General features: G+C 40.2%; 2 protein-coding genes across 5 annotated transcripts in view; one reads left to right on the forward strand and one right to left on the reverse strand.

The window, feature by feature from the left end:
• ATXN7 (ataxin 7) overlaps positions 1 to 831 on the reverse strand; it is a 118,314-nt gene extending 117,483 nt beyond the window's left edge. The window contains exons 1-2 of the mRNA XM_030206337.1: positions 734 to 831; positions 556 to 610 (exon numbers count right to left, since the gene is read on the reverse strand). The gene's annotated coding sequence lies outside the window, so the exon portion shown is untranslated. The remainder of the gene's footprint in view (positions 1 to 555; positions 611 to 733) is intronic.
• A 10,136-nt stretch (positions 832 to 10,967) lies between these two features.
• Positions 10,968 to 12,484, forward strand: part of THOC7 (THO complex 7) — a 33,135-nt gene continuing 31,618 nt past the window's right edge. The window contains exons 1-2 of one of the 4 annotated variants that reach the window (XM_030207437.1): positions 10,968 to 11,093; positions 11,419 to 11,473. In XM_030207437.1, coding sequence (XP_030063297.1) covers positions 11,455 to 11,473 — 19 coding nt within the window. In that variant the 5' untranslated portion in view covers positions 10,968 to 11,093; positions 11,419 to 11,454. Of the gene's footprint in view, positions 11,094 to 11,201; positions 11,281 to 11,418; positions 11,474 to 12,484 lie in introns of those variants that run through there. The other 3 variants (XM_030207439.1, XM_030207436.1, XM_030207438.1) reach the window with 3 other exon arrangements.

Below are 12,484 nucleotides of genomic sequence, written 5' to 3' on the forward strand. Positions count from 1 at the left end.
AGCTGTCAGGATGCACTGTTTTGCTTTGCCTACGGCTACTCTTTGCTGCCCTAAACAGCCTAATCTTACCTAACAGTTAGGCTGAACCTGGTTATCCAGTTAACCTCCTGAACATCACCACTATCTAGATTACTGTGAGGATCACCCATTCTATATCCCAGCACTACATGGATAGTGCTATAAATATCCCTTTATAGTCAGAAGGAAAACATCCAGAAACTAGGACAGCCATCTGAACAATTCCCTTTGAATACTGGATATCAGATTTCTACAGGAACTGGCACTACCTGACACACTTTCCTTACACACTCTGCAGAGAAAGCTCCAAAGTATAGATTAAGTGTGCAATAAGGACAAAGCTAGGGAAGCATCCATACAAAATAAAATAAATGGGGTGGAAATGGACAGGAGCTCCTTGCTCAGAGTCTCCTCTCCCTCCTTTCATATGGCAATTCAAGCCCCAGGATGTTATGGCCTTGCTGAGTCAATGCCCCAAGCTCAAGAGTATCAGGCTAGGGCATGAGGAAATAGTGACCGTGTATCTGTCTAACTTACCATCTGTGACGGCCCCCATTGCAGCTCCTATCTGTATCTATCAGCGTTGCCAGATCTGAAATACAAAATGATCATATGGAAAATTCAACATTACTACATTCTATAAAATATTATACGCGCGCACACAGGGAGACGGAAACTGGATTTCTCATCATTCAATGCTTCCTCCAAAACAGACCTGACACTGGTTTTCATCTCTAGAGCAGCAGAGGTTCGCAAGCCCCAGCACCACACACTTCCCCGAGCACAGGGACTCCCCGAGATTACACTGAGAGCAAAAACTCCGCTGCCCGCTCTGCCTCCCCCGTCACTTCAGACACGAAACCCCGAGCTGAAATTCAAACAACAAACTCCACAGTCTCCCCTTCCTACCTCCAAGTCTGCAGGCCGGTGGCAAGAAAAGGAAGAACGCCGTTGATTGGCTGCAGCGCGGGCAGGCGCAGGAAGCACCTGGAAGACAGCCGGGGCAGTGGGCGGGCCGATGACGATGCGCGCCCAAGGAGGTTAGCTCGTTGTGCGCGCCGCTCCAGCCCCTCCCACATGGACCGGGAGGCAGCGCTTGGCTGATTGGCTGCGCACGAGAGCCGGCATTAGAAGAAGGAAGAGGTGCTGAGAGCAAGCTCCGCCTCTGCGCCTTTCTCCCTCCCCTCTCCGAGTGCACGAGCGCTTGGACTGCAGCGGGCGGGGTCAGAACTCCGTCAAGCACTGTTGATTGGTTCTAGGAGGCAGGGTGGACTCACAGGACTCAGTTGATTGGTTGTAGGCAATGAGGAAGTGGATCTGGAGGGAGACTGCAGTGCTTGCTAGTTATTTTGAAGTTAACTATTCCAATCCTCTTCTCTCTGTGTAGCTGTAGCGTGGTATGATGGTAGAGGGAATCAGGAAAAGACAGGATCGTGCATTTTTGTAGTTTTTGAATTATTGATGTGAAAACTGTAGGATGGGGTCAATTAGCATATAAATATGTTAACTACTGTATTCAGACCACCAGAATGCAGCCTAGTGCAGAAACATACTAGACACACAGCTTTGATAAACGTATTGCATGTCTGATAAAGCGCTGTTTCTTTATTCAACGTCAGTTGAGAGCAGTTCTTAATCTTCTCTCACAATCTGCTCGATGTACCATTCTTTGTGCCCTTATTCTCTCAAGATTAGACTACTGTAATATTATATTTGCTCAATGCTGGCCTACCTCAGAATGCTTTTGGACTCTTACAAACGGTACAAAATACTGCAATTAGGATTCCTGTCATTCACATAAATTTGATCGTGTTACTCCGTTACTTATCCGACATCATTAGCTACCAGAGCATTTTCGTTTTCAATACTTACATTGATACAAAAAGAGGCATATTTTCAAAGCACTTAGCCTTCCAAAGTTCCATAGGTTTCTATGGAACTTTGGAAGGCTAAGTGCTTTGAAAATATGCCTCAAAGTTTTATATTCTTACGCGCTTTTGTAGCTTGTATTACAGATTCGGACATACAAACCAACTCGCCATCTATGGTCTTCAGATGAATTTCTTCTTGTTTTGCCTTCGCACGCACAAGCGCCACTCTAGAATCTAGCCCTAAATGTGTTTTACATTTAACAAAACTTTGCTTAAAGTTACTTTAAATTGTAACTGTTTCTGTTAAATCAACTATCCAAAATGGCTGATTACTTGCAGTACAGATACAATCACTCTTCAAGTGGTGCAAGTAATGTATAACAATACTAAGTGCTAATCAATTTAAAAAGGAGGGAAAAGGCCTTCAGAAGCTCAGATTACGTCCTCACTAATCCTGTAAAAACCTCCTTATATTTTTGCATCTTTTTTTTTCATGACAACAATTATTTCTTTCTTTTTCAATTGACGTAACCTCATTGATAATCTTCTCTATTATGATTTCATTCAACAGATACTTATCTGAACAAATGTGCTAATACGCTCTGTTAACAATGTTCATTGCCTTCTCATCAAAATGTTTAGAATGATGGTTATTAGCTCATATTGAATTATTCAAATGGAGTTCCAGCAATAAGCTGCCTGTTGATGTGTTTGTGTTTATAAAAAAAAAAAAAGAGAGAGCTGTGTCATAAAAACAAAAGACAAAATGGACAGAATTAAACTGCAATTACAAGTGTCAAGCATTTCAGCACTGGGAGCGAGGCATGTCAGATGTCATGTTGCACTTTGGTATTCCAGCAAATTGATTCTGTTCAAGAGGTGATTGTGTCAGCACTGTCAGGTCGAGCAGAGGTGGCTGAACACACCCAATTGTGAGCCTGAAGAGGAGTACATTCAGCTTATACGTTTTCATCAGTTTATAGCAATGCAAGAATAATTTTTTAAATCAGAAATTAAGAGGTGGTTGTTTTCTGTGTATTTTACACAATTTAGAATCTGAGGGGCAATGTCTCCAAATGGGATAGTTTTGTGCTTACCATGAGAATAATGAACCTCATTCCTATGCCAGGGTATGTGAAGTATGATCGCAGTTTCTCAAATTTACTGCTATTGCTCACTGTTGTACTTGCATTATGTCAAAGAAAGCTTCCATCTGGAGTTCATAAGATGCTACACGTATAGGCAACTTACTCAAGTGTGCTTGAAAATTCCTTTTAAGTAAGCCTATGGCACTCAAAATGATGGGAAATATTTCTGTATCACTCTAATCAAACGGAATAGGTAGAATGTATTATCAAACAATATATATCTCTTTCTACCTGGTATACAACCTACTTGCAAGCAACTATGGCTGCCCTTAGGCAATACAATTTCCAGTAGTCACACAATGTGGAGAAAAAAAGACATCAGGTATTACAGCAGCACCTCTTTGTCAAAGGACAAGCCTTTTGTGTAATGAGGGAGCTGTATCAATCATGTGTCTTCAAAAAAAAACTCCACAGCAACACTGCACCACTCTTTTGCCACTGACTTGACCATGTACTATGCAAACATTTGTAAAGGAGACCAAAATAATAAAGTTTAAATTCGAAAGACTTGGAAAGAGTACTTATCTTGGCTGAAGAATTATCTTGCTTTATAAATCCAGCCTCGCATCCATTGTACTCCACACTTAAATAAAGTCCCGACAGGGTGGCCCTGTTTCGCTATGTTATAGCTGCTTCAGGGGAAAATTCGTGTGTATCGAGAAAAAATCCAAGCTTCTAATGTCTCGCCGTCTCCACTTAACTCTGGTTCAAAACATGGCGGACGGTCTCTTCGCTTTCACAATCCGATTATATACTCAGCGTCTGACGTCACCCGAAAATGCTCCAATCAGAGAAACGCTTTCCATTCAATCGCTACATTTAAACCCCTGGGTATGACAGTCTTGAGCTCAAATATCCATCGTTGTTCTCTTTGTCTTAAAAGACGTCTGATGTCACCTCTTCTTTCCGAAACTCTCATTTGTTCTAGTACTATACACCTCAACTCAGAAAATTGATGATGATGTTGTACACAGTGCGAGACCATAGGTTCATATGTCTTCTCCGCTTGGATACAATGTCTGTGTTCTATTAACCGGGTTTTTAAAGGACGAGAAGTCTGTCCCACATAACATAATGCGCAAGGGCACATTATGATGTATATTACATTCACTGAAGTACAATCTGTTATGGAATGCAACTTATATGACTTTTCAGAAATTGGATGAATAAATTGATTAGAACTTAACATAATATTGCACACAGAACAGTGTCCACGAGCGCTATGAAAACCATCATCATGTCTTCTAATCATGTCTCGATTCCAAACCTCTGCTGGACATAAGGTGTCATTAAAATTACTATTACGTTGAAAAGCAAAAATCACTCTCAAGTCCCGAAAACAAGGGTGAACTTTCAACATAGGTAAATGCCGTTTAACAATCTTAGACGTTTTATCTGTGTGGGCATTATAACGTGTCACAAATGTTAACACCTCCTCTGGCCCCTGAGTCTTTTGGCTGGGGTACAGCAGCCAATCTCTATGATTGTTCTTTGCTCTCTTCTTAGCTGTAGACACCAATTTCTTGGGGTAACCCCTATTAATCAATTTCGATTCTAGCTGGTTAGCCTGTTGTTGATAACTCATAGTGGAAGAACAAATCCTCCTGTACCTAAGAAATTGAGCAAATGGAATATTCATTCTACAATGATGAGGATGCATACTTGCAAATTGTAAAGTAGTATTGCGGTCCGTAGGTTTAATGTACAGAAGTGGCCACCTGCTGATGTTCTAAGGTAACCCAAATATCTAAAAAAGCGATGGCTGAAGCGCTATGTTTGGCTTCGAACTTAATCGTTTCATGACATGCGTTTAGTTCATCCACAAATTGATTCAATTGCTCCACTGTGCCCCTCCAAACCATGAAAATGTCATCTATGTATCTAAGCCAACATATGGCATGCCTAAATAAGATGGACGTGTAAATCCATCGCGTCTCAAAATACTCCATGAAGAGATTGGCAATGGTGGGAGAGCAAGCAGCACCCATGGAGACCCCTATCTTCTGAAAATAAAATTTCTTGTTCCAAGTAAAATAATTCTTAGTTAAAGTAATACGAATTAAATCAATAACAAAATCCGTTGGCACCATTTGTGGACGAGGTCTAGCTCCCTCATTACACAAAAGGCTTGTCCTTTGACAAAGAGGTGCTGCTGTAATACCTGATGTCTTTTTTTCTCCACATTGTGTGACTACTGGAAATTGTATTGCCTAAGGGCAGCCATAGTTGCTTGCAAGTAGGTTGTATACCAGATTTAAATATTTCTGTATCCCTCTGCCACATTTTCTTGTTCTCAGACTGGATTTCTTGGGACTTGGGGATCTTTTCTTTCTCGACACGATTAACCAAGTAATTTCTTATACTTCTATGATCCATGTCATGCTAGTAGCTTTCTCTATGCCCAGTTTCCTTTTGTCCAGCTTTTCATTGGTCAGAATAGGGATGTTTCAAGTGATCGTAACCTCTTCATTCTCCATAATTTTCGTGATCCCAGTGCTTTTTTGGGCACAGCAATATTGCAATGTTAATAACGTTTCCAATGGATGAGATATGCCACCTTATTGTGCCCTTCTGTATAGAAATTTTCTGCCTTCAGTAGTGCCTCCACTATATGCAGATCTACCTCATGCATATTAATTGTGGGTATTATGAAAAACTGACTGACTGACATCTGATCTAAATTAATTTTATTTAATGTTATTAAATGTAATACAAACTAAGTCTTCATACATGTCCATTATCCTTGATTCTTCTTAAAATTTATACAATGTGTTGAGAATGTGTGCTTTTTGGTTTAGGATCTATGTATGGGGTTCTGTTCAAGTAAAACAAAAAGACAAGAATCTGGTAGTGGTATCCTCTTCTGTATCAGGAAAAGCATGGCCCCATGCAGAACAACATTGAGCTGCTTTTTGGGTGAGTCTTTTCACATCTATGCAATGCCTGTGTCTCTGGAAGGGGATATAGGTATTGAGGGGAAGTCTCCCTTTCCTTTTGTTGTCTAATGCAGAGCAGGAATGAGAAGAGCCAGAGAAGTATTTCAGAAGCAGTTAAGATGGGGCAGGGAGGTGAACCCAGAGAGGTGGCTGCCCAAGGCATCCTTGTTTCTGCATTGTGGGATTCTGACCTCACTGCTTACTGACATGAACACCAATACCTGCCACAATGGGGGCCATCACTGATGAAGCATCAGATGCTAGGTTGGCTGCCTCTTCTTCCATTGTCCCCTTCACCTTACCTGCCCATTTGCTACTGAAAGTTCTGATATCCCCAGGCTACCAAAGGCCACAAAGTGTGGGGCTGACTTTGCTGTACGGGAAAGAGAAGAAGATGAAGCATTTGCTGAGATCCACCCAGCCGTGGTTGCAGGGCTGGCTCAAGGACTTATGGTGCCCTAAGCCAACTTGCTTCAGCGCCCCCTTCCCCACATTGCTTTCATCCCTGACACCCCCATGGGTCTGGCATTTCTCCCTTGTTCGTTCAGCCTAGCGTCTCTCCCCACCCCCCTGGTCCGGTCTCTCCCTCCTTTCCTCTTCTAATATGGTCCTGTACACTTTACCTTGGTTTCTAGCAGCAGCAGCCTGAACAACAGGAGGCTTTCGGCCATCCCCTGCATCTTCACTCTGCTTCATCCCACCTCCTCTGATGCAATTTCCTGTAGGTGGGATGTGGCAGAGAGAAGACACAGGGGTGGTCCAAAGGATGCCTGTTTAGAACACAATTTTTCAGATATCTTGGAGCTATAATCTCCTGTAATCTATCTCGGGTCAAAACAGACCTTAAAAAGTGGCAAGATACCACAATATCATGGCTAGAAAGGATAAACACCTTGAAAATTATTATCTTTCCCAAATTCTTATATCTCTTCACCAATCTACCTATCTTTCTGCCATGATTCTTCTTTAAAGAAGTAAAAAGAACTTTCTCAATTTACAACTGGCAAAGTGAAAAAGGCAGACTCAAATATGAGACAGATGCTTTCCCAAAGACAATGGGTGGCCTAGGAATTCCAAATGTAAAAGTATATTATTGTTCAGCAATCCATATAGATTATCTGAACAAACTCACTGGTTAATATTAGAAGTTTAATTTTTACCCCTCTTACACCTAAGGAAGGAATAAGTACATAAGTAATGCCATACTAGGAAAAGACCAATGTTTAATGTTGACACTGTTTTACTAAATAAATGTTCAGATCATCCTTTTCTCAAGCCTCTGACATATATGGATTAAAATCAGTGGTAAAGCTCATATCTCAAGATTCCTATTTCCATTCACTCCCATCTCAGCTAAACAATTTGTCAGAGAAATGGGACTACATTTATTAAAACAGATAAGATCAGGGAAACTTATTCTGTTCTCCACTCCATATTATTTACCAAATTGTACTGAATCAAGAAGATACTGAAAAAGTATTGATACTTCCCTCGCCTTTTATTAATATTTTCAGCCAAGGAATTTCATCTCTCTAAAATCAAATAAACGGAAAATATTAAGATCTCCAACGAATTGGGAAACATTACTTTTTGAGACGTTACACCAAAAGACATCATCTCAATTTTATCACTGTTTATACAAAATCTCAAACACTACCATAGTGCATACCTAGAGGGCTCATTTTCTAACCACTTAGACTTACAAAATTCCATAGGTTACTATGAAACTTTGAGGGACAGATTCAAAATTATATCTAAGTCAGACTTTGGACATTTTGCGCTAAACGTCCAAAATCTGAACATCAAATGTAACCATTAAAAAAAAGAAAAGAAAAATGTCATCTTTTTTTGTTCAAAAATACCTAAAGCTTTAACGTTTTGAGCTGCTGCTGCTGCTGCTGCTGCTAGTAATATCACTTGTTAGGAAATATACTATTATCTTAATTATCAAGTGTCTTGGGGAGTAGGGAGCAAGAGACGTAAAATTATAAACAATTTTTTTGCAAACACAAACCTTAGGCAAAAACATAGCTTTCATGTTGGAAATCCTCAGACATTTTTACAGGTCAGGACAAGAAATATACTGTACCTGCACTTACCATCCGTATCTGATTACATTTCTTAGTAGAGAGATCTTTAGTCTCAAGGTGGACTAGGAAAATTGAAGGAAAATAAAGACTCAGTTGGACACACTGGAATGTGTAGAACTTGACAAGCAAATACCATCAACACTTTAAACTTTTTTTTAAACACAGTCAGGTTTCCTAGAGAGATGCCCAATCTTTCCAGAAGGTGGTATGTAAAGGAGACAATAAACAGGAACTCCTACCATATAAAGAAAGGCTAAAGATGTTAGGTCTCTTCAGCTTGGAAAATCGATGGCTGAGGGGGGATATGATTGAGGTCTTCATCCTGAGTGGAGTAGAACAGGTAAAAGTGAATAGATTTTTCACTCTTTCAAAAAATACAAAGGCCAGGAGACACTCAATGAAATTAAATGGAAATACTTTGAAAACAAATAGAAGGCAATAATTTTTCACTCAGAGAAGAATAGTTAAGCTCTGGAACTTGTTGCTGGAGGATGTGGTAACAACGGTAGTGTATCTGGGTTTAACAAAGGTTTGGACAAGTTCCTGGAGAAAAAATCTCTCAACACCCGGTACCTTATTATCCTGCAAGACTACTCCACAACTCTCAAGACCATTTGCTCCAAGTCCCATCCATTAATACTGTCCGTCTCTCTTCCCTGCATTCTAATATTTTTTCTATGATAGGTCCTACTCTCTGGAATTCTATTCCACCAGCTCTCTGAGAGAAGCCTGTATTGTCTTCATTTAAAACCCAACTGAAGACTTACCTGTTTTCCAAGGGCTACAGTTTAGCTGATGATTCATCTCCCGACGAACTGAACGAGACTTCATGATGTTGCTCTTCTCTGTAACCACCTTCTCAGCTCTTCCCCCTCCTTTATCAACCTTTCCTTTTCCTGTCCCTATTGTATTTATTTTCTTCATTATAATTTGTGTGTTGTGAACCGCTTTGATAGTGTTTGTCTGTAAGCAGTATATCAAGACTTGCAATAAACTTGAAATATTAGTGATGGCCAATGGCTTAGTACATCATATAGACTTAAAGTTTAACACCGTGTATAAGTATTTACTAAATAGCTCAATTTTACTTAAATAGCATAAACTAATCCCTATTTTAGATCATTGCAAGCATGATGATATAGTCCTGCCTTTCACATGGAAATCACTTTATGTATGCAATCAAGGAAATGCAACATATCTAGATAGTTTTGTTCAATAGCCACCACAGGAGCCAGATCTGTGGGTACTGATTACCCCCAAAGCTGAGCAAGGTCATTTATTGTGTCCACGGAAGAGTAATTTGTATTGTGTTTGACACCAATGATGGCTACTATGTCTCTTCCTTAGATTGCAAGTTGTGACAACCTGAATTTACTGCTGGTTAAATGCAGACATACTAGGTAGCTGGCAGGCTGCACCAAGGAGGTTTAATAGACAGAAGACCAAGTGACGTCAACACGTTGAAACTAATTAGGTTAATCTGTGTTTCCACTCCCTAGCACAGCCATCATCTCTAGTACACTCAAAACAAACCTGTGAGCTGTGGCATCCGTCTTGTCATTCTTTATTGTTGGTAGCATTTTTATTTAATCTCACTTATATTTTCAAACATGCCGGCTTCTGCAGCATACAGATGTACACAGAGGAAGTATCATAACAGAATAACTTTTCATAGGTAGAGTAATAATTTATTATAAATTGTAATCAGTGTGTCATTTGGAGGGGCTGGTTATAGGGACACCCTAGCATGTGTTATATTAATGCAGAGATTTTTTTTCTCCTGGTAAAGAGACACTAAAACAGACATCATGGTATGAGAATCAGGTGCTCAACATTCAGAGTTTCTATCTATTTATTTACTTATATCCCACATTAAACATGGTAGCATTTAAAATCCTCTCCCCTCCCCCCCCGTGCCTAGATCAAAAGAGAAAGATGGTTTGTGGGAACTTGCTTCTTTTGTTTTGTGGAAAGCAATGGTATATTATAAAAATGCACTTAATATTGTTTAATATCTTTCTTTTAAATAGTAATAATAATGAAGGCAAAGCTACCTTCATGCAGAAGTCCAGAGTCAACTCTACATGTGCCAACATTTTCCAGTTCTGTGATATTTATTTATTCTTTGTAATTTTTCAACATTTCCTACCCAAATGTGAACACAATTATAATATTAATGAATAGGTTTTGGATGTTACTGAATTCTTATTACTGCCTCGCTGTATAGCCAGTTTTGGCACAGTATAAGTCATCACAAGGCCAAAATACAAGAAAACCAATGGACTGCATTAGGGGCTTATAGCCCATTTAGTTACGTTTAAACAAATGAGAGATCTGCATGAAAGAAAATATTTATTTCAATTATTTTGACTTATGAAAACCACTTTTCCCTGAAACATGCTCCCCCCCCCCCCCCCCGAATAATCAATTTGTACAAAAGAGATGAGGTGAAGATGTGATTCCATGTGCCTTCAATGAAAGGAGAGTTTAATTTTACTTCCAAAATACCAGGCTTCTCAAGGCAGATTACAACAGTTAAGATGAACCCATCAGTAAACAGGATATCCTAGTAGTGTATTGTATAGAACAATATAGAAAAACGAACATCATAGAGCTGTTTCCACCAACTACAATAATTTTTGAAGCTGTTTTACTGATATCCAGTTTTGATTTAATGATATTTACATCTACATATGGGAATCTTTCAAAGAAATAAAAAAAAGCTGTCTAATAAACAGTTTAACTGCCTTGGTTTCAGCTAATCTTTTTGGACGAAAACCTAGGAGGGAGGCGGAGAGGCGGAGCTTGTTCTCAGCGCCTCTTCCGCCTACTAATTCCGACTCTCGCACGCAGCCAATCAGTCGAGCGCTGGCTCCCGGTCCATGTGGGTGGGGCTAGAGCGCATCATCGGCGGCAAGGCCTACCCGCTGTTCAGGCTGTCTTTCTGGTGCGTCCTGCGCCTGCCTGCACTTCAGCCAATCAACGGCGCTCTTCCTTTTGCTCCCGAGCCGGCCTGCATACTTGGAGGTAGTGAGTGGAGACTGTGAACTTTGTTGTTTGAATTTCATTTTCACCTCGGGGTGCCGTGTTTGGAGGGACGGGGGAGGCAGAGCGGGAGCGGTGTATCCTCGGGGTGCCCCTGTGCCCGGGGAAGTGTGTGGTGCTGGGGGCTAAGTTGCGAACCGCAGCTGCTCTACAGATGGAAATCTGTTGTCGGGTCCGTTGTGAAGGAAGCATTGAATGATGAGAAATTCAGTTTCCGTTTCCCTGTGTGTGTGTGTGTGCGCGCGCGCTTATAGTATTTTATAGAATGTAGTAATGTAGAGGCTTTCTTACGATCAAATTTGTATTTCAGGTCTGGCAGTGCTGATAGACGCATATAGGAGCTGCAATGGGCGCCGTCACAGATGGTAAGTAGCTGCAGGGCGGACTCAAACATTAGGCAGGACTGGGCAGACACCTAGGGTAGTAGCTTTTGGGTGACACCAAAGAGCAGCTGCAGTTAAAGGAAAGCAATACGTCCTGCTAACCACAGAAACAACAGGTTATGCTTTTATTAACAGAAAAAGCAGATGGTTTTAGACATAATGTTTATGAATACAATTCTACTCGAACTTTTATATATTACAGATGAGATTCAGGAAGGAAAAGCCTCAGTATTTTGTGACAGCAGTGTGTGCTCCAATCTGCTCAATCATTGACAAAAACCTTCTAGTGCAGGGAGTTACAAGTAGAAACTTTTCTGAATGTCATGTGTAACAGTGTCATCTCATTTAAAAATTCAAGTAGAGTGGGTTCAGGTTATTGTATTTGATTAACTGCATAGGGAAAACCATCAAAGTTTCTATCAGTACCTCTAGGAAACTGATTCTTATTGTTCTCATAAGACAGTAAATGTTAAATTCATGTTGAATTTTCTTGTTCTTTCTGGATTTGACCAGAAAGCTCCCACCCCTATGAGGCAATAATACTTGGTCCAAGGAAGCATACTCTGCCATTTTCTTCAGTCAGCACTACCTTGGAAAATGCAGGGTGCTTCTCTGAGACCAGGTTAGTGTTTTTGATCATTGGTTAATTGGGGCAGGAGGTTTGGGGGCTATCTGGTCAAGGACCTACCTGTACCAGGGGACTGGACTGGACTGGGAGTGGAGGTGCTGTGGACAAGTTATGTAGAATACAGTTAAAGATGTTAAATTTGTTTCCATATTAACTTCATTGTTAAAATGGAAGTAAAACTTATTTTAGAATTAAAAACAAGAGTATAAGTTAATGCAATATTTCTGGTATAGCACACTTCTTTTCTTTTTTTTTTTTCTTCTTCAATTTTTGGTCAAAATCCTGCTTCACTGATTTTTGTGTATTAGCTTATTTTGTTAGACGTGAAAAAAATCGTCATTAAAGTCTGATTTTTATAGATATGG

Source organism: Microcaecilia unicolor, chromosome 6 (assembly GCF_901765095.1).
Source record: "Microcaecilia unicolor chromosome 6, aMicUni1.1, whole genome shotgun sequence".
Taxonomy (NCBI): Eukaryota; Metazoa; Chordata; class Amphibia; order Gymnophiona; family Siphonopidae; genus Microcaecilia; species Microcaecilia unicolor.